Genomic DNA, 22,967 nt, shown 5'->3' with positions numbered 1-22,967 from the left:
AATTCAGGAACGATGTGGACGCAGTAAAATCATGTTAAACTTTGTTTCCTTTGTCTAAACGACTAATTATTTATCCTATTGCTATTTTTGTCAAATGTTTAATGTGATACGGATTCGGAGAATTAGTCCCGCGACACCTTTACTGGCACAAGAAGTCACTTAATTAATCGGGTAGTAAAGCTGTTTGGCTGATTTGCATATCATCTTAGACAGCTGTTATATCAACCACTTGATAGTCTGACCTAGACTACAGATTGGAACATTTCCGAGTGCAGCGTTATGCGACGAACAAAAGGAGGTAAACACGAAATCGCCTTAGTCTGGGAAGAGTCAAAACCCTTCTACCGCCAGAGGAGGATCCAGGATTTTGGAGAAGTGAGGCTGCACATATTTCATAAAATCTAAAGGTTAGGGGGAAATGCTCTTCAGGTACAGAATGTGTGTGTGTGTGAGAGAGAGGAGTGAAGGAGGAGGGTGTCTCTCTCTCTCTCTCTCTCTCTCACTCACTCACACACACACACACACACACACACACACACACACATCCCAACACCACCGCCTTGATCGCAATGATCCACACTCACCACCGATCAATGCCAATCGAACTCAGAAATTCAAAGTGCTGATACAAATGCAATATTCTTTCATGCCTTTTAACTCTATTATTTTCACAACAGGCATGTTTAGTACCCAGAACATCCATGCATGAACAGTGTCCATTCAAATCTGGGCTTATTTTACAGCAACGGTCGGGCAGAGATAAGTATTCACTGGAATACTGGATTTTACAAAACAATTACAAACATTACCAAAACTGTAATACTCAGAAAACAGTGGTCGATACACTGCTAACGTCAGGGCCGGAACACATTCATGACACCCGTATTAAATACATCACCATTTCAAAGAACCAGTTCATATTGTTTCACCATTTGCCACCATTAAACAAGCTTATGTTCGTTCATTACCCGGTAGTGCACATGATCAGTATGCTTCAAAAAAGCTTGTAGCCCCATACGAAAGATACACACAAACACAACCTCCACCCTCTTCATATAAGTGTAGCAAAGTCACTTGAACGTACTAATATAGCTGTATCATTTATCTGACGGATATTTACACCCAACATAATAGATGATCATGGAATATTATTCAGTTAGATACCATGGGCTAAATTTGAACCAAGTCTTTATTTGATATGATTTATTATTTGACTTCCTGTTTTTCCACAAAAGTAATCCGAAAGTTTTCAGGAATAACGTTACCAGTCATAATAAGAATAGTCCTGATCATGCACATGTATCCTTGCGCTGTGGTAACGACAGTGACTGTCACCAGTATATATTGTAAGGCATTGACGGAGACTTTCACTGGTCGACATGTTTCTCAATCTCAAACTACTGAAGTCCAAATCAGTAGACCAGCGAATACATAACATGTATCAATTTCAGCTATAAATGTTTGGGGGTTTTTTCTGTGTATTTGAAGCTTTACAGTACAGCCCCGTGTCAACAGTACGCTCACATGATTTATCCCTGCATGAAATATATACTGTATATAGCAACATTATGGAATTCTATGTGTATCAGAATGCACATATATTCACATACATCCCATTCTCGGTCTCCTTCACTTCTCTTCTCCTTCACTCACTCACGCACACATGCTCTCTCTATTTTAGATGGTGTTGGGGGTGGGGGAGATGAAGAGTTCATTTTCACCCGTTTTCACGAGAGATTTGATGGTCATTTAATAAACTTTCAGGACAAAAGTATCCTCTGGATCCGCCTATGTTACGCCTACGTACATGTACACACGTTTGTAAAATTACTCCTACAATACGTCTGTTACTTGTTTGGTAATCAGTTGATATCTCCTTGATGTTCTAAAGAGGAAAAATTAAATAATGAGTACTTAATATTCTGTATCCTGTTCAAACACAATCAGCTTGCAATATATCGCACAAAAGTATTTTAACATTGACGCAGTATCAAATCTTAGCCCCAAGAATTGTTACGTGGTATGCAGTAACGGGCCGATCTTGAGACTTATCTCCCCCTTCAACGACACTTCCGTGTTTTCATTAGGCATTCGCTGATGTAATAACAATACATTCCAGCAATATCTGACTCAAAAAGGTAGTGTATTCACACTTTTCTACACTTTGTATATAGTCATAGTGCTTAACTGATGCGTTTACCAGCCGTGTCAATACAAAGGCAGAGAACGAAAGCGCTTTTTTCCCCACAAACTTCTCCGTATTGGTTTCTTTACAACGAACTGACAATCTTTGTTTCAGTTTGTATATGTACCTACTTTTCGTTTGTCATTCCTTTAAATCGCAAGTATCCCTGTGGTCTTCCGGATGTTTATTTACTACAGTAAATGTGATGAACGTGTGTAAAACATTTCTTTTATTTGTTATGTGTGTTTAACGAAGTTAAATTCAAACAAAGCTGACTCTCCCTACCTTCCAGTTGGCTGACTCGTGCACAGATACTCCAGACAAATTCAGTGATCGAAATGTGATATTGCTAATTAAAACATGTTCAGCACTTACATGGCACTGTGAAATGGATTGTCATTCACCAGTAAACATTGTTATTGTCAGTCTTCTTCTATATAAGACAGAAAAATACTTCCTACATTCTTTTTTTATACCATACATTAAAATATCAATATACACCTGTTAATCTATTTATTGTGTTATTGCATTGTATAATCATAACCGCAGAAGACCTGGGTTCGAATCCCCACATGGGTACAATGTGTGAAGCCCATTTCTGGTGTCCTTGCCGTTATGTTGCTGGAATATTGCTAAAAGCGGCGTAAAACCAAACTCAGTCAGTCAGTCAGTATAATCATAACAATAAGGTTAGGGGTCAAATTCAAACTCATTAAAACAATATAAACAAAAATGATGTTGTACACATGTTCATCACATGTGCTGTAATCATGGCAATAGATAAACACCCGGAACATAATTTCATCATGTGTATGTGTCAGTCACTGAAACTGTAGTGAAAGGTAGAGCCTGCTATTAATTGATAAATGACAATGGCTGCAATGGTTGTATTAATTTCGTTGAAATAACAAAAGCAAAATTGATGTTTGTACATATGTTCATCAGTTCTGCTGTAATAGATAAACATCCAGAACATTATTTCAGCATGTGTCAGTCAACTGAAAGGTAGAGTCTGCTTTTAATTGATAAAATGACAATGGCTGTGGTGGTTGTATTAGCTTTGTGGAAATCATATTACTATTATTAGCAAAATAGGTGTTGTACACATGTTCATCAGTTTTACTGTAATAGATAAACATCCAGAACATTATTTCAGCATGTGCCAGCCAACTGGGAGGTAGAGTCTGCTTTTAATTGATATATGACAATGGCCATGATGTTAGTATTAGCTTCATTGAAATAATATTATCTAAATAGACTTTTTACACATGTTCATCACATCTACTATGTCTACTGTAATAAATAGATCGTCTGAACACCAGGTGGGAAAGGAATGGGAGCTTAAGTGTTTAACTGGTTTATACAGCAAGACACAAGACAAATATACCAGGAAGTGATAGTAATGTTTGTCGAACAGAGTCTTGCTTGTCATCCAATTGTTACAAACTGATCACTCTTTGACACGGATAAGGACAGAAAGTTGGTCTACTAAAATGTAATGAAATATAATTATAAACTAACTAGAACGACTGAAACCATGTGTTTCATAGTACATTTATCAGTTTGTTGCCAGTGTATGAAATAAGCCAGAAACCTATCCAGACATCAGAGCTGGTAATCAAAATGTTACCAGCCCAAAATGGATTTAACCAGACCAAACACCAAGATATGTTGAATTTACTCAAATTTACTAAAGAAATTACCAGACCATCGGACTGGAAAGCTGTAAATTTAGACTGTTCGTCAGAAATCTGAACTGAGGTTGTTTCCACACGGTTACATGAATCAAAGGGATGTGGTTGTGTAAACTAATTAGGGCTAATTGAGTTGAAGGTGTCACTTGTTTGTTATTTAATTAGGATTAATTAAAGAAAGATTTAATCAGGAAGTACTCACTGTTACGACTAAACACTACTGATAACGGATTATAGTTTCGAATCTAAACATACTGAGAAGCGTTTTGTTTTCTTTCATAGTGATATGTGATGATATGCCCTGGTCGGATGTCTCGAAGTTCGGATAACTCAATATTTTTTCCTGGTCCCATGAATATCGAAACAATGGTGCTGGACTGTATCTTTTTCATGATGAGATGGCAGTGTGGTAGGCTAGTGGTTAAAGAGTTCACTTGTATCTCCGAAGACCATGGTTTGATTCCCCAAAGTGTGAAGCGCTTCTCGGGTGTCCCCCACCATGATGTTGCTGGAATGTTGCTAAAAGCTGCGTAAAACCTCACTCACTCATTTCATGACATCATTAGGGGTGAAACGGTATACAGTGGTATAGTAGATCTGCAGTATTTTGCCTTCGGTTCGGTATACCGTAATGAAATCCATTTTTTCGGTTTTCGTACCATCATTTTATTAACCTTTTTAAACATTTTGTAAAATGTCTAGAAATCGAATCATTTTGTCAAAATCTATGCATTTATTTGCTTTTCTTTTCTTTTCTGCATTATGATCATCATACCAAGTCCCCGCAATATGTACCGCGGATCAAACCTAACATCATGGCCTTGTACTGACTGACTGACTGAGTATGTACGCTACCATGTTAAAAGCATACCGTTTCACCCCATAGAATATCATGGCCAAACATCTGATACATTGACAGCTTACTAGAGCTGTGACGATATATCGTAGTATCGATAATCGTGATACTTTTTCTGACAATAAATATATCCATACTTTTTTTCGTATCGTGATATGTGTATCATTGACCTTAAAATTGTGAATTTTCACTAGAAATTGACGGTTATGTCAAAATTTACAGTGACTTGTTACCAAAATACACCTTTTTAAAGAAAATAACTAAAGATAGCATATCGTGATATGTATCGTATTGAATCGTATCGTTCCAAGATATCGCGATACGTATCGTATCATGAAATGTCTGTATCGTCACACCTCTACAACTTACAGTTGGCAGTGTTAATTATCACACATTTGATTAAAATATTAAGTTTTCAATTGAGGTAAGGACAGATATTAACACGAATAAAGTATTTCAGTAAGGATCAATATTTTTTGTTCAGTATGTGATCAGGGAAGTAAAGATCCCCATCCAGTAATCTCCCCGCCAATCAGGCTAATTACCCACAGACAGTACCTTAGTTTCACTGCATTATCTCAACCTGTGCAGGAAACTGACCCCAGATCATCTGGCTTCGCCTCTCTTAACATTTTATTGGCGGTGGGGTAGCCTAGTGGTTAAACCGTTTGCTCGTCAGCTGAAGACCTGGGTTCGATTACCCACATGGGTACAATGTGTGAGGCCCATTTCTGGTGTCCTCCGCCATGATATTGTTGGAATATTGCTAAAAGTGGTGTAAAACAAACCCACTCACTCACTTTAACATTATGTCATGTTCAGGAAGTTACACTGACATTGTAACAATGGTGTGATAATGTGGTCACTTACACAGCATCAGTCAGGGCTTCCAAGATACTTGATAGAGAAATGATGACTGACTGAATATATATTGGTGGTGTTGTTTATGTTGTTGATCAATTGTCATGGCTCGATTTAAGGAACTTGATTTAACTCGACACCAGACATGAAAAGTTAGTGAGTGAGTGTGGTTTTATGGCTTTTTAAGCAATATGGAAATGGCTTCCAGCGTTGTATTAATGTGGGCAATTGAACCCGGATCTTCAGTGTGACGAGCGAACGCTTTAACCACTTGGCTATCCCAGGTAGTATGTTTTTTGAATGGCAGTGCTTACCAGTGTTTCCGCTATCCGTTATGTACCGGACTTTGACCGGTAATTTCAAAGGCTGTCGGTCATCGTGTCTGGCAAATTCTAAAATCAATTTTCTCTTTGCCTCTGTCAATTACTAGTATATTTCTCCTCGAAAAAATTATGTTTTCACAATGACATCGAGGTGTTGTCAAATAAAAATTAGCAGTTTTGGAAAATCCCAGGCTAGAAAAAGCGGCATTGATGCATTGCGATACCCTCTACATTTCTGATTGATAGTTAAGGTGCAAGGTCTCGCAGCACAATGAAAAGCGTGATCATTGACGGTAAAATTTATAAATGACCCGTATTTAAAAGGCTAGCCGGTCATAATGTCCAGCTGTAAAAAATGCCAGTGGAAACACTGGCTTACTCCAGCTGTAGCAGTGGTTTTGGCATCACACAGACATTGCCAATTATTTAATAATAGCTCGTGTTTAGGTTAGCGTTATATTTTATTAATTACTGAGATATTTTAAAATTCTTCACGTGACTAGAAAAATAATAGTGAATGTTTCTTAAATGTCTGATAATCAACAATACAAGGACACGTACAGTTTATACATAACACAGTAGTATGGTCTATAAAGCACAGAGTTGTTCAGTGTGTTCAGAGATGAGTAAGTGTTGTCCGGATATGTAAGGGTTAGTCAGACACAGGTTTGAAATATCTTGACATGCACTTGCCACATGCTTGGTGTATGTAGTCATAAATATTAGTTTGCATTTTTCTGAAATAGTTTGCACAGATACTTGTTATAAATCAAATTCTTAATCGGACCCTGATTGGAAATTCATGACTCCATAACTATTGTTTAACAAGTGAAACTGAAAAGTGGCCTGAATTTCCAACCCAAATTAACATAATCTGGACGTGAAATACAAATAAATATTGAGCTACATAAATTTATGGTCAATTTTATTTATTTAGTAAACCTGAAAAACTTAATGCCCAATAAAATTAACATGAATCGAAAAAGTAGTGTTTCTTGTTATATTTCAAGCAAGCCAAACATTTTACATATTTGTAGAACCTCTTTTCTTTTTCTATTTCCATTACTTGCTCACTCACTCATCCACTCACTCATCCACTCACTCATTGCACGCACCCACTCACCCACCCACATGCAATGTATGGGTCACCTTGTCCTATTGTCCTATATTACTCATATCTGGTCCTTCACTTACATCCACACTGGAGCCTTACACAATGAGGAATATTCCCCTGAATGTGAAGCTCTGTGCTAGCATGGGATGTTTCCTGGTATTGAGAATCGTCCTGGCTTTAAGTGTAATACTCTGTGTTATTGTGTATTGATTTGGCTGTACATGTGTTGTACATGTGCTGTTCTGGAGAATACCTTATTGACAATCTGGTCATGGTGTGGTGGCTCCATGTGAATAATGCATAGCAGCAGTATAGATAAGTAGTACCAGCATTGATTCCTGGGAATGATCTCAACTGATTGTATCCCTGTTCAATGATTAGTCACTGATTTGGCTTCAGGTTCAGGTTCTTGAAGTCCTGTATAACAGCAAAATCTTTTGTTGAAGAAAAGTTATGGTAACCCACTTTTGAATCCCCACTTTTGAATCCCTCTTCAGACAAGGTTGGAACCTACTAGTGTCCTCTGCATGAATCTTTTTCTTAATCATTGGTTAATGCATTCTGCCAAACATGAAAAGTGGAATGTAATTTTTTTTAAATGAATTATTTTTCACTTCCCAACCAGGTTCTTTTATGAATGAACTATGTAAATCCAAAACCTGTGAAACAGATAATGCAAAGCCTTAGTTTTCAAACATACCGGTACCCCCAAATCACATGTATCAGTATGTCTTCCAAATAACATTATAGTTGTCTTACTGGAACAGTCCAAAAATTTTCCTGTTGAGTTAGTTACCAAAATTCCATTATAAATCATGCACACAACTGTCAAGACTGATGTACTGAAAATATATCTTTTAACCAAGGAAAAAAGTATACCCTACTTTTAAATGTGATGTTAGGTTTGTTCATGAACAAAGATTCATGTTTTTACCAATTTTGCACACTTCTAACCCACACTTGTTACCACTCTTGTACTACTTCTAAGCATGATGTTTTCCTTCCGCAGTGCTACAATATGGCAGAGCAACCTCAGGCCGCTGTCCAGGGTCTCACCTGCGGGATCTGTCTGGACAAGGTGAAGCAGTCGAAGCAGCTGCCCTGCTTCCACACCTTCTGCAGGGACTGTCTTGAGAAGCACATCAAGCACTCGAACAACACTGTCACAGACCAGGGGAAAGAGGTCATCCACTGCCCCCAGTGCCGACGATCCGTTCCTGTTCCTCACAATGGCGTCAACGGTTTCCCCAGCAGCTATTTTGTGATGGCGAACTGTGCAATGTCGGAGATTGAGTCAGGCGATATGACATGTGGAGTGTGTGGGAGTGTGGACTCTGCTGTCGGGTTCTGTATTGAGTGTCGGAAGAACCTGTGTATGTCCTGCAAGGAGCTGCACAAGAGTGATGAGAACACTCAGAACCACCACATCCTGGTCATGGGGGATGGGAGGAAAACTGTTGAAACTATGGAGATGTGTGAAAAGCATCCAAGTCAGGAACTCAAGTTCTACTGCACCGAGTGCAAGGTGCCCGTCTGCACAGATTGCCGTCAGACAGTACACTATGGTCATGAGGCTATCGACATAGCTAAAGCTGCAGACTTAGACAGGGAGAGGCTGACTGACATGGTGGAGGAGCTGAAGATGCTGGTGATAAAGTTCAAGGCTGCCAAAGAGAAGGCTGATGAGGCACGTGACAGGATGAAGGTGAATGGGGAGGTGGTGGTCGGTGCGGTCGAAACGCGAAGGGAAGAGGTGAAGAGGATGGTGGAGCAGATGTGTGACGACGGAATCAAGTTTGTCCAGGAGAAGATGGACGCAGAGAAAAAGGCCATTCAGGCAGAGTATGAAGACATCAAAGAAGACCATGACCTCCTCCTGAGATCCATTCAGGAGTCAGAAGAAGTTCTTCGACTCAGCGCTGCAGTACAAATTGTCCGTGTTGCTAAAGATATCAGTGATGTCCTCGAGAGATATGCTAAACTTCAGGCTAAAGAGTTGGATGAGAAACAGACCATTTTTGCAACAGGAATATATGGGACTCAGATTCTTAGCAACTTTTGTGGTATGTTTGGCTTTGAACCCTTGAAGCTTAGACCAGCCTTCCATTTTGAAACTGACCACTTTGTAGAGTTCAGCCTTATTCCTGTGTCTTCAACACAAGCATGGGTGTCCTATTACACCTCTGAAGGAAGTGCACTCGTAAAGTATGACTTCAATGGGGAGAAAAAGGAAGATATTGCCCTCAAGCCTGATGGAAATACTCGAGTTGTTAAGCTCGGCCGGGAGTTTCTGATGACATCAAAACAGGAGAGAAAGCTGTACATCTACAAAGGTAAAGCGGAACCTCTGCAGGAGTTTGCAGATGTTGGCCTGCCACCCAGAGGTATGGTCCTTACACAGGAGAACCAAATTGTCCTCTGTACATCAGAATCCAACGGAGACTCTGACAATGCCCTTCTGGTGTTCTCAGAGCGGGGCGACCTGCTGCAGAAGGTCATTGAGGAGGATGGCAAGAAGATCTTCATGGCCCCCAGGTACATCGCAGTCAACATCAATGGTGACATCTGCGTGTCTGACAAAGGAGCCAGCTGTGTAGTCATCCTGAATAGGAACTTCCAGGTCAAGGCTCGCTACATCCCACCAGAGAGTCTCAAGCTTCGTAGCTCATTCTGCCCTCGAGGTATCTGCTGTGACAAGTTCGGTCGCATCATCGTTGCTGACGGCTGTAACAACAAACTACATCTTCTGTCTGCCCAAGGTGACTTCCTCCGCTTCCTCATGGGGGAGTCTGACGGCATTAAGTGGCCACGCCTAGTTTCCACTGGACCTGGAGACAAACTATGGGTGGTCTGTCGAGGAAATGTGCAAGTTTATGACTACCTTGACAATTAAACCATAACCTGCGGACAGGTGAAGTCAGTACAAGGAACATACCTTTACCACTACCGTTTAATGTTAGTGTACAATGCGTCAATCAGCAGCATGTCCTCTGTTCATACTGGAAAGAATTAATATGAAATGTCAAGGTTCACGGTGGTAATGTCCATTTGATATTATGTATGGCAGGGGACTGGGATCATATTGAAAAAGGAAATCTGTCCCAGAAATGCTGTGAAAAACTAATTAGGCTTCAAACTGTTGAAAAATATAGTCTGCTACAAGAAAAATACCCAATGTTGTTTTGAAAAAAAGAAATGTTGAGGCTCAAAATTTTAATTCATAAACCCTCTGGTTTTGCAGCTATAGCTGAATATTTAACTAGTTTCCATATGAAATCCCAGGTCTATTCTGGAATATGTAATGGTTGGTTCTCAAATACCAAAATCAGAGGATACAAAGAAGCACCTATTCTGAACTCAGTCTCAACATAAAATGTGTGAGTGACTTAGGTGTGAGTGAGTACGTAAGTAAACAGATGTGTGGGTGAGTGAGTGAATGAGCGAGTTAGTTAATGTCTGAGTGAGTGTGACACGAGTGATATTCTTATCCAAATGAACAGCTTCAATTGGCATATTCTACAAACTATTGTGTCATGTTTGTGAATCAAATATATTCAAATCATAAAGTGTTATATAACCACAGTATGCTTCATTGATGTTGCATGTGTTGAAGGCTAAGGCTTTTTGTTACTGTCTGCTAACAGAGGATCTGTTGAGATGTTTGTAAGATGTATGCATGACTCACTCTGATTAATCTATTGATATGAACAGGTTGTCCAAATCATTTAGCCGATACAGCCATTAAACATATGTAATTAAAACATTTGTATTATTCCGAATATTGGTATTGTCAATCACACGAAGAATGCATTTATGATTTCATGATTTTTTACATTGTATGTCTAATTTATTAATTTATCGATTAGGATCTGGGTCCCGTTCCTCAAAGCGATCGTAGCGCTAAGGTGATCGTAACTCCCATACTTTAACATCGACTTACGACAGTCGTAGCGCTACGATCGCTTTGAGGAACAGGGCCCTGGCATGTATTATTGGAGAAACCATGTATAAAAGTTCTTTTTAAAATGTATTAAATTAATGGCATATGCTCATTGCAATGTTAATTTTGAAAAATGTGTGATGCATATTGTGATACAGACTGTTAGATATGCATAGACTGATGATAGTACAGAATATGTTGTGGTAAATTCATAAATGACAACATTTAGCCATGATTCTTGTCAAGCAGATGGATACCAATCTTTTTGCTGATGTTTAAGCATTATTGATGCTGTGAATATGTTTCCTGAGAAGACAAAGATACAGTAAGGGGTGAGGCTGCCTATGAGATTAAGGGTCTTACTTTGAAGCTTGAGTTGTTGAGAACTGCCATGATATTCTTACTACGCAATCAATGTTTGCCACACCCTGCTGCAATACTCATGTCCACGTGTGTCGTCCATACTTCATGGTCTTGTTGACACATCATCCATCACCCGTGACATTTCTTATTCATTGTGTAGTCATGGTTTTACAGCCAGGCAAGGTTCCAGTGTGAAGAATGCTAGCAAGTGTCCAGCCAATGAGGTTTCAGTTACACCTCACAAACGGTTAAGTTCTTTTCAGTTTGTCCAACACTTATGACCTAGCCTTGCAGTCATCTGCTCCATGTATTGCCTCAATGCTGTTTGATTGTGTTGTTGTAAATATGATGAAAAAAGATGATATTAGAGACAGTTCATAATTTATGGCTAGGGGGAGGGGTGATGATCATTTTTATACAGCAGCATGTACAATTTGAAAGCCCCCCCCCCCTAAAATTTACGTACAAAGTAAGTGCCCCCCCATATGATGTACAAATCAGTGACCCCCTCCCCTCCCATAATATTTGTAAATATTCTTATGTACTAAATTGCTTTCCCCCCAAGTTCATGTCTACAAAATTGATGCACCCCCACCTCCCCAGAACAAAGTGGGTGCCCTTTCCCCCAATAAAATATCATCAACCCCACCCCACCACTGATCACCCACCACCCCTAGCCATAAATCATGAACGGTCCCTTAGTGAGGACAATTTAGCAATAACGTAAGGCTATGACTCAGGCAATGGTAAGATACACCCAATGTAGGGCTCATTGGATATTCAGTTTGAGATGATTAGCAAACAATGTCAGTATTGTCTGTGGTGTTATTTACACCTTCCTTCAGTGGAATCAGAGAGTGTCTTCAACATTCCTGCTGGTATAGTGTGTATCCTAACGCATGTGGTTAGACATACATGTATATAGATGTAATCAAATAGCCCCAGTATTGCTATGTTGTGAATTGTTTCAACTAGAATATGTTGCTATGGCTTTTGTTCCTGATTTTAATGGTGCTCGTAGAAAATATTTTTGAAAGTAGGAAGAGGATGGTATTTGTCAAATACAAATAAGGAAATTCATCTGTTGCCATGGTGATGGATGTGAACGTGATTGTGTCAAGTTTTGCATTGGACTCAACATGCTCAATAATAACAATCGCAATGTAGTTGAAATGGTATTAATTTGGGAAATACACAAACCTGGAACAGATTACTGATTTAATACATCATACAAAAATCATGCTCAGTTTACTTAAATATATGAGTATGTAAGATGGTCATATTACCACAAGACTTCATCAGATCATAATCTCAATGTCCAAAACATTTTTATAGATCATTGCTTTGCTTATGTCAGTGTTCCTTATAAGTGGATGTCGGTAGTTTCTTATTCAATAACATTCAATAACATGTCAGTATTATAGACTGACAAATGGTATGTTCCTCATGGGTTTGAATTAAAGAATTTCAGCTTTGTTTTGACGTAGTGTACAGGAGAACTGTGCAATTTTTGAAAAAGGTCATTTGTGTAAATTTACTGTTAATGTTATTTTAGATGAAATGATGCTGTATCATATCAAATATCATATTTTTGTGACATGTTATGAAATGTTTATTAATGCTATTAGTATCAATGAAATATTGCAGTAATATACTACAAACAAAAAATAAGGGAACACCCTAAAATTTGATAGTCGTATATAAACTGAAACGTGGTGAGGTCATTTATACTCTAAGGTAAATGCAACTTTTTGTGTGCTTAGTGGGCACTTTAAACGACATGTTGGAACATGCAGTGAAGCAACTGATTCAATATTGGTTGAGTTTGAGTCTGTCTTCCACATGCACTAGGCTGTTGTGTTTGGGCGTGTGAATCAAACCTGGTGCTGGTGTGTTTCAGCACCCTTGTTTTTCGCTGTTTTTAACAATGGTTCATTTCACTCAAACTCAACGAATATTGAATCAGTTGCTTCACTGCATGTTCCAACATGTTGTTGAAATTTTAGGGTGTTCCCTTATTTTTTGTTTGTAGTATATTTTCAATAAGATGTCACAAAAACACTTTCATCAAAAGCCAGTTTCTTTCTTATGGTACAAAAGCTTTATTTGGGTTATTAGGTGAGAATATGCAATAGCTCTTAATATCTCTTCCAACACACAGATCAACTCATTAATGAGAAAACAAGCTAACAGTAACAAGTGAGTTGATGAAAGTGTTTGACATCATGAAATTTTCTTTTTTTTAAAAAACATGCTACGTTCCCCTCTAGTGAAGAGAATATATAATCACCATGGCAACTCATCATTTACTGCCTCAATGATCTTTTAATGTGTAACGCTCAATTCCAAGCGTGAATTTACAAATCAGTCACCGTCACATTGCTTTCCCTCCAGTGCTAGTCAGATTACCTTCATGTTGAAACAATGCAGTATTAGGTAGTACATTGATCCTTCGATTACTTGGATGGATGTTTCTACAGTTTAACTAGTCGTAATGTGCAAATTCAGATTTGGACTGTTCCTCTTATTTGTTTCATACATGTTTGCAGTCTAAGTAAACTTAGGCTCAGTATTATTCGTTACACTACTATAGTGAGTCTAACAAAACCTAGTAGAAGGTCGCGTCAGCTAACCTTTTGAACTGACCAATCAGAACACAGCTTACCAAATCACGAAAGTTCACATTCGCACATACCGTTTGAACCTTTACCTAAAAAACTCGAAAGATTCCCGAATGCTATTTTCTGCACGATCGCTTCCGAGTGATACACATGGAGGAAGCAATGAGTAAACAATCGCGTTTTTGTCAATATTCAAGGATGTCATTTTGCGGAGATATAAGCTAATAGTAACCATGTCATTAGAAACCCCTAAGCGTATATGCTGCAGGTCCAATATCTGTGTTTCATGCGGATTTTTGTTTGTTGATAGATCAGTGTCAGTGACCAAGGAAGAGAAAATCCAAAAACCGTTTTGTAAGTCCCGCCAAACCCTAACAAGTAGCAGTTGTCTGATTGGTTAAATCCGTTCAGCTATCTCGCATTTGATTGGACGGTCATAGGTCGCTCATAGGTTAGCTGACGCGACCTTCTACTAGGTTTTGTTAGACTCACTATAGCAGTGTAACGAATAATACTGAGCTTAAGTTTACTTAGACTGACATGTTTGAAAAGATTGTCAGTATGTAAATGATTTATCTTCACAGGTAACATAATATTTGTTGAGGATATAAAAAATGTTATGATATGAATGTTTAATTGAAAACATACCCACCCTCATTAACTGAAGTGCATCAGTGATGGAGTGGAGACTCACCCAAGCTCCATACAGGGTATGTCCCTACACTCAGCTAGGGAATGTATCAGAAAGTGTAACGAGCTCAGTTTGATCTTTAACCTGATGAGATCTCCTCACATGTGTGGGTTTTATTTTGTTACAATTGAAATTTCTGAATCAAGGTGGTAAAGAAATGAATCTGAATCATTTTAGAAATCTGACATGTGATTGAATCATGCAGGCTTTATTTTGTTAATAGACTGTGCAGTCAAAAGTTCACTTAGGGTTTATGACATCAGACCATCACACACAGAGGTATAAAGATCTGATTTTAGTGAGATTGCAATGAGGTTTGTTTTCCCCATAAAGCATATTCATACTATGTAATGCCGTGATTCTTGTCAAAATGCCACAATCAGTTCTGAGGATTCTATATTTAGTTAGCTATCACGATTTGAATTTCTTCTCAGATCAATAACCTCATTTATAACAGAATGTTTTTCCCCATACCAACATAGCTCAAACAGAAAAAAACTTTTTAAAGTTCACTTGCAGTTTTCTTTTGAAATGTGCCTATGTTAGACACATTTGCGTTATAGCTGAAGATTTGTGTTGTGTTCTACCTGGTTTGTGGGTGCAGCAATATTTGGTGCAACTGCTTTACTGGAAATGTCATATCAAGTTGAAGCTTTAACTTCCAACCATATGTTTCATGTCTCCCCCTCTGATTAGAATCATCCTCAATAATATTTGTAAGCATTTTCATTATTTTTATTGATCTTAATTAATCTTAATCATAAGGTTCTTGATTACCCTAATAAATAATATACAATGTTTACTCTAATTTCAACAAGTACTACTGAAAATGGGAACCATAAGTGGAGTGTAGTCCATCTTTAAGATATGGTGCTTGTCCCATCTGACAACATTTGACACAGAGAAGATTCTGGTGCAGAGGACATGGAATATACTTATTGATGCCTGTTGGTGTTTTGTGCTGGCAATAAAAATGTGTATCATAATCAGGAACGGTACCTAGAACACATGTTTATAAGCCCAGGGCCTAAAAAGGGATGTTTTCACCTTTTACGACTGAGTATTTGTTCCACAATAATGCACTGAAAATAAATATGTACCGTAATGAAAACATGTATAATAATGGAGAATTTTAATATGGAATATTCTCGAATTTCTAACAATCTGTGAAAAGATTATCCTCATAAAATGTATGTCTGGATAAGATCAATAGAAATTCATTTCTTCATTAATTACCAATGTTAGAAAAATTAAAACATATGTTTTAAGCCAAAACGCTACATGCAACGTAGGGACTCAAATATGTTAGTAAACCGGTATGTGAGAAATATGTGTAATGCTTTTCTGTTGTACGTGAATCCAGATTGAAGTCAAGGATGTATTTGCTTTCTAGTCCTGTCCACTTTGTATTGAACCTCACTGTTTAAAAGGTATGGGCAATTATCCCCTATGTCACATACAATGGTCAAGGTTGTGTTTTAGTCATCTCGTCTTTTCTAGTCTTAGTAATGGCAGGGTAAGATCCATTAAGATTTTAGCAGTCAGAAGAACATCTATGAAGCAGTGAACTGTAATAAGAATTAGAAAAAGATTTTTATCGATGTGATCAGATTGTGTTGAAGACAAACCCGATAACTGCCCATCTGTATGAGTCATACATACTGAACAAAAAATGGATATGAATATTTTTGTGATATCTCTTTGTAGTGAAGATTTAGCTTACAATTTCATGAAAGTATCCTTCAAAATATTCTTGATCTTTGACATTTTTTACATATATCCTACTACTAGTCATTATCATAAATTAGTCATGAAGTAGTGTTTGATTACTGCCAGTAAGGGATACACACAGATCCTTTTGGATCAACAAATTGCATATACAATGGAAACCACCCGAGTAAAGACCGCTTAACTAAACAGACCGGATAAGTAAACACTTTTCTTTGGTCCTGGCAAATTTCTTCATTAATTATCACTATTAGAGTTTGGTTAACTAAACTCGGATAAGTAAACAATACCGCTTAACTAAACGTCTTCTCACTGTCCCTGGAAGTAAATTACTTGACAAAAGAGACCGGATTACTAAATTGGTGATTACCACATAATCTGACAGGAGAGGCACCTGTCAGTCTCCAGCTAAACAAACATCCTACTTACAGCTCGCTGGCGTCATGCAGTTGACAATACACTGACAACTGGAGGCCAGCCCTGATAAGTTGTTCATTGTTACATATGCATACATATACATGCATATGGTTGCCATTTGCAGGTTTTTATAAGTTTGGATAAGTAAAATACCTGATAACTAAACAATTTTGGCAAGTCCCTTGAAATTTAACTTATCAGGTTTCCACTGTATCCTCCAATGGAAAGAGAGAGATGTATCAGTTGATGCTATTACTCTGATCAGTCCAGACTCAGGGTTTCAACAGCATTGACATTGGACTGTTACTGTTTTAATAGCAATGGTATTGCACTGTACTGTGCAATTATCCATAGTGATAGTGATATGATAGTGTTAAAGGCACAATGTCACGCTTTTTTGACAATATTTTGGCCTATATTTTATATAATGGGGTCATATGCCCTCACTTTAGCTTCCTATTGATGCAATAAAAGACTTATTATCCCTTACAACTTGCCGTCGTACATCAAAACTGTCGCACGCGGTGTTGTCGGTGTTTGCCGAACTGGTTTCAATCACAAGTTGTGCATTTGATAGTCATAAATAGCGCTCTAAGGGACATAACTCTATGGGGTTAGCTTGAAATAATGTTCGTCCGGCAGAGGGCACGAGAGTTGATTTAATGCAGCGTTGCATTAGTTCATATGAACTTTTTAATTTAATATTGTAATCTATGTACGTTTTTTTTTTAATTATATTGTAGCTTCCCTGAGGGCTGATAGTATTATTGAGAGAAATGCATTATGTATATTTAGAGAAATGAGATGTGACATCGTGCCTTTAACTCTGTTAAAGTTACACTCATCTTAGCGTTATAATCACTTCCTGGGTAGTCTTTGTGTGCATTCACAAGTCCGTTACACCTTTCCTTTTTTCATCCTTGCTGTTCTGTATTGAGCACTTTGTCCACAAGTTCCAACATTACATTTACAGTTGTTACATTACACTTCATACACAATTGTTGTGTCAGTCCATTGCCCAAATCAGAGTTTAAAGGTCCTAAAGAATAATTATTGCCTTCGAAACATCCTTTATAAAATTTCATTTACAATTCAAATGATGTTTTTTGTACAGTTTGCATTATAATTTTGAGAAAATCATGTTTCCATGCTTGTTGTTGCTCATTATGTATATCAGAATAAAGTGTTACTATTTTTCACAGAAGAAAAGGAAATAATTTTGGTATTCTATTTATCAGTATATGTAAAAATTTGCTGTCTCACCCTTGTTGCCTATGGAGTCGAACAATCTCATGTCAGTTGCCCATGCTTTAGCCTCTGTTGTCACCTTCCACTGAATGTGAGTCTATCATGTCATCAGTGATTTTGTGATTAATGGTGTAACTATTTCTTTTAATGCAAGCTTTTTTGTTGTGAATATTTACCATTGTTTTGTTTCTAGCTGGTTCATTGTAGCTTTGCTCATATTATCAAATACTCTTTATTTATAAGTTTATTGTGGGAATGATTTTGTTCATGCTTGTTGCTTATAGCTGTGTTTTATAGAGATTTTCCCATTACCCCCAGAGGTGTCAGGGTAGAAGATTCAACAGGTGGTTGTTTCTTTATACATGTGTTATGACAATTCTACAAGAATCATGAATATATGCCCATCATACATGATCTAGTTATAATGTTATATTAATGTTTTAGACTGTCTCTGTGTCTTGGTCTTGTTGTAATAACAATGTAACGCTGGTTATAATTATAATAATTGTAATAATGGTTGTTCTTAACCATTCATGTTTGTTGACCATATGCCTATGAATGTACCAAAATAAGACTTAAACAATATATATGTTATCAAACATAGATTGCACTTTAGTATGTGTTGAATAACAGATATAATTTCTTTGTATAAACAAATGAAAATATGTCTTGCCGATGCTCTTATATTCTTGGTTAAAAGTATTATGAACAGTTTTTAATTCTTCTCATGATATAATCAGTTTCAAAGAAGATCACATGGGAAGGGAGTTAACTCTTGTACTTTATTGTCTTCAAACAGCCCTTCACTTCCTCCTGGTTCTCTACCCATCAAGTTTCATAGTGATCATTACTGTATTTGGGTTTTGGTGATTATAAATTAATATTTATCTCAAAGAGTGGTTTGGGCAAATAAAATTCATTCTTGAACCATGTCACAAGAAGTCTTTATCTGTCAGTCTTTGAAAAGATACAACGATAAACATGTTATGTGGTCAGTTTACTGTTGTATTTAGAAACATTTGAAAAAATTCTGAATATTTTTTTAACATTTTTCTTATCTTATGCAGATATCAGGTAACAAGCTATAAAAATGCAAGTAATACAACATGTATTCAAAGTTTTAAGTATTGTATTATGGTATCAGTGTGATTTGTATCAGCTTGCTGTACAAATTATAGTGCTTAGGAAGCATACAGTGTCACAGTCGCATGGTAGACTAGCCAAGTAGTTGCAGTGTTGCTTCATTGCGCCCAGGACCTGGGTTTGATTTCTCATTTTGGAACAATTTGTATCACCACTTTCTGGCGATTCAACCACTATGGTCAATGACTGTATAGTATACTTACATCATGAATATTGTATCTGAAGTAATTTGTTTATGACTGTGTGTCAACATATATAGATTAGTATTCAAACTGTAACCATGGTAACATTTTGAAGATTATGTTGGTACTAGCAACAGCATTATCTTAGTGCATTCTTCATGTCATTAAGAACTTGGCATTGTTCCAATCTCCTGTCAGATAAGAGTTTTACAACCCTTGTCAGTCAGATGTATTTAAGGAACAATTTGTTAGGGTAATATCGCAATTAATCAAAAACTTTCAATGGATTTTATAATGTTGTCTTATATCAGTTATGATTTGTCAATTTTCATGTTTTTATGCATTCTAATTCTGATATTGAAAATACTATGCAGATTTGCCTCTGATTTATGAGTGTAATTATTCTGTTTATATGAACACAAAAAGGACATATTACTTTTATGTATATCTGTCCTCTCATCTTTGATGTGTAAATATACTCAAGCAGGCTTCGTGTCAGGTTCAATGGCCGGTTATAAACATATCCAGTGTTTATCTGCAACAGCACGTTAATTTTGTTCATTCTGCCATATATTAAATGGTCACACACAGATTGTCTTTATGGACACTTTCCCAATACCAAATAAAATTGTAAAGTCAGAAATTGTGTGTGTTTTTTGTTTGTTTTAAACTGCAAAAAAGAATCCTGTATCCTGTATCAACAATTATCACCAGATTTCACAAACAAGATGAAAGTGTCTGCTACAGGAATATTTATTGCCCTCACCATCTCTCCACCAACACACTCCCACTGTCAACTAATCAATGCCTGTCTTAATTGTTATTCATAAATGCAAATCATTCAGAAAACATTTCCCTCTCCTTACCATTGTGGGGGTGGTGGGGTAGTCTAGTGGTTAAAGCGTTGGCTCGTCACGCCGAAGACCCGGGTTCGAATCCCCACATGGGTACAATGAGTGAAGCCCATTTCTGGTGTCCCCCCGCCGTGATATTGCTGGAATATTGCTAAAAGCAGCCTAAAACCAAACTCACTCAGTCAGCCTTACCATTGTTAACAAAATAGAGTTTGTATGTCGTTCAATGGTTGGATGGTGTGTTGTTTAATGCCGCACTCAGCAATATTCCAGCTATATAGCCGTGGTCTATAAATAATCGAGTCTGGACCAGACAATCCAGTGATCAATGAGTGATCATGAGCATCAATCTACGCAAATGGGATACGATGACGTATCAACTAAGTCAGCGCGCCTGACCTCTTCAATGTTATCATGCATGTCTTGTCTGTGTGAGGGGAAATGTTGACACTGGAAGTGGGGAGAGAGGAGGGGATGTTAGGGGGAGCGACAGTGCTCAGTATGTGCTAATACTATACTCAAATGACCGCAAGAGATTCAATCTTTCACTCATAATTACAAGGTCTGTCCTGGCTTGCACAGTCCTTGAAACTGCAGACCTAGACTTGCCAAATTTTATAGACCCTGCATGGGCTGGATTTTTATGCATGATTATATACCTATACTACTACTGAACAGATTGTATTTGTTTTCATACCCGTTAGATCTATATACATGTACGTACACCACGGGATTCCGTCCGTCCGTCCTAAGAAGAAGGAAGAATAACCTCACGCTGAAACAAGCCATCGCTTTATCGGTATATGCTCATGTATACATATTTACATATTTCACATATTTAAGAAATGGTAAAAACCTTTCAGCAAAAACATGGATATGAATTTGTTACACACGTGTAGTTGTTTGAAAAGATTCAATTTTAACGACATATTCCTTGTATGTCACAAATATGGACAGATAGTAACATTGAAAATGTTTTAGAAGATTTTCATCGCATCTTTGTCAAGCCGGGTTGTGGTCAAAAGGGCCAAAGGACAAAAGGGCCAAAATTGAAAAAGTCAAAAGGGCCAAAGGAAAGTCAAAAGGGACGCAGACTTAAGTCAAAAGGCCATAGGTCAATTTAATGACAAGTGTAATTATCACCACTGACTGTTTAAACCTCTTGTAATCATTACACACACAGTTGTATGGTTGACTTTACTCATAAAATAAACAATTAGGTACTCTGAGATGTTTTAAATAAACAACACTGAGACACTCGGACATGTTTAGGATGCAACAACATGTAATGTATTTCTTCTATCTTACTATTTTCTAAAAGTTTGGCCCTTTTGACTTTTCTTTGGCCCTTTTGACTTTTTCAATTTTGGCCCGTTTGTCCTTTGGCCCTTTTGACCTGTTTCCGTCAAGCCAGAACGTATTTCATAACCATTTCCACATAATAAAATTTATATAAATAGAGATTATTCGCGAGCAAGTGTGTGAGTGTGAAATTTGGTATGCATAAATTTGCACGAGTATTTATTACTCGCCCGTATAATATTTTTACGGCAATATTACACTAGTGTAATACCGTAGACTTATGACGTCATAATGTTTTACAGTTATGGCGTCACATGTACAATTGCTAATACCTCTGTCACAATGGTACTAGACACACTGTATCATTGTTAGCGATACAGTTTCTCGGCGGAGAGTTTGGCGGTTACCGTGGCAGCGGGTAATTAATATCCACCCTCCTGGTAGGGTGACACGGAAACCTGTTAAACCGTCATTGACCAATGAAATTAAAGTATTTTACATGAAGGTAAGATAATGTGATAATGAATACATAAAATGTCGATACTTATTATGCAGAATTGTTGATTGATTTAGAAATGTAAAGAGACTTATTTATAAATGTATAGAATGTAAAGTAATAGTAGTGTATACATAGAAATTATGGTTTATACATGGGAACAGTGACGAGGGTAGGGTATTGTCTTATTCTTTTATGTACCATGCATTTGGGAGGTACACACCCTGATCCCTGTTTATTGCTGGTTTTGTGCGTTTGATGAAGATAGCTTCAATCAACTTGCGTTTCCGCCAGTCACTGATGTTTTTAGTGAGCACTTCAGTTTCCCAGTCAATTTCATGATCGGGATTATTCATAATGTGTTGGGAAACTGCAGATTTCAGATCTGATTTGTCCACTGAAGTTTTGTGTTCTTTCACACGTGTACCTACTGGTCTTCCTGTCTCACCAATGTAAATGTCACCACAGTCACATTTCAGTTTATACACACAGCCTTTAGGGTTGGATATAGCGCGATTGCACCCCTTACCATTTGCACGTAACACGTAGAAATCTGCAGTTTCCCAACACATTATGAATAATCCCGATCATAAAATTGAGTTAACAGTTACTGTTCAGGTTTACCTGATGATGGGGCCAGAACAAGCCCTGAAACGTTGTACTCAAGAATAAAAAGATGTAACCCAGAAAATCCCAATGTTCATCAAGTAGCATCTTCTAAAATGCGAATCAATCATTATGTACAGATTTATTTTACCGACTTTCACTGCTCTATTTAAACTATTTTATACATTGAATCGTTTGAACACTCAACTTAAAAAGAATTAACCATTTTTATAGCAGTGTTAACCTTGTCGTAATATGTTTCACTGATTTAAAAAAAGTCGAGGGACAGACGCCATTTTGTTTACATGTCATATAGTCCGTGGCGATCTTTATCATAAAATAA

At 37.5% G+C, this 22,967-nt stretch overlaps 1 protein-coding gene across 1 annotated transcript; it reads left to right on the top strand.

Annotated features, from left to right (window-relative positions):
• The first annotated feature begins 2,064 nt into the window (after positions 1–2,064).
• On the top strand, positions 2,065–11,793 carry LOC124283489 (E3 ubiquitin-protein ligase TRIM71-like). Its single transcript, XM_046719555.1, has 2 exons — positions 2,065–2,138; positions 8,043–11,793. The coding sequence occupies exon 2, from the start codon at positions 8,052–8,054 to the stop codon at positions 9,924–9,926; it is 1,875 nt and encodes a 624-aa protein (XP_046575511.1). The 5' UTR covers positions 2,065–2,138; positions 8,043–8,051; the 3' UTR covers positions 9,927–11,793.
• Positions 11,794–22,967: the final 11,174 nt, after the last annotated feature.

Source organism: Haliotis rubra, unplaced genomic scaffold, assembly GCF_003918875.1.
Source record: "Haliotis rubra isolate DU_JTF1 unplaced genomic scaffold, ASM391887v1 Scf317, whole genome shotgun sequence".
Taxonomy (NCBI): Eukaryota; Metazoa; Mollusca; class Gastropoda; order Lepetellida; family Haliotidae; genus Haliotis; species Haliotis rubra.
The sequence above is the reverse complement of the archived record's forward strand: the minus strand, read 5'-3'. Positions and strand labels throughout refer to the sequence as shown.

Bases quoted from the DNA above. Each gene is read 5' to 3' on its own strand.
- LOC124283489 (XM_046719555.1), top strand. From the start codon at position 8,052: ATGGCAGAGCAACCTCAGGCCGCTGTCCAGGGTCTCACCTGCGGGATC.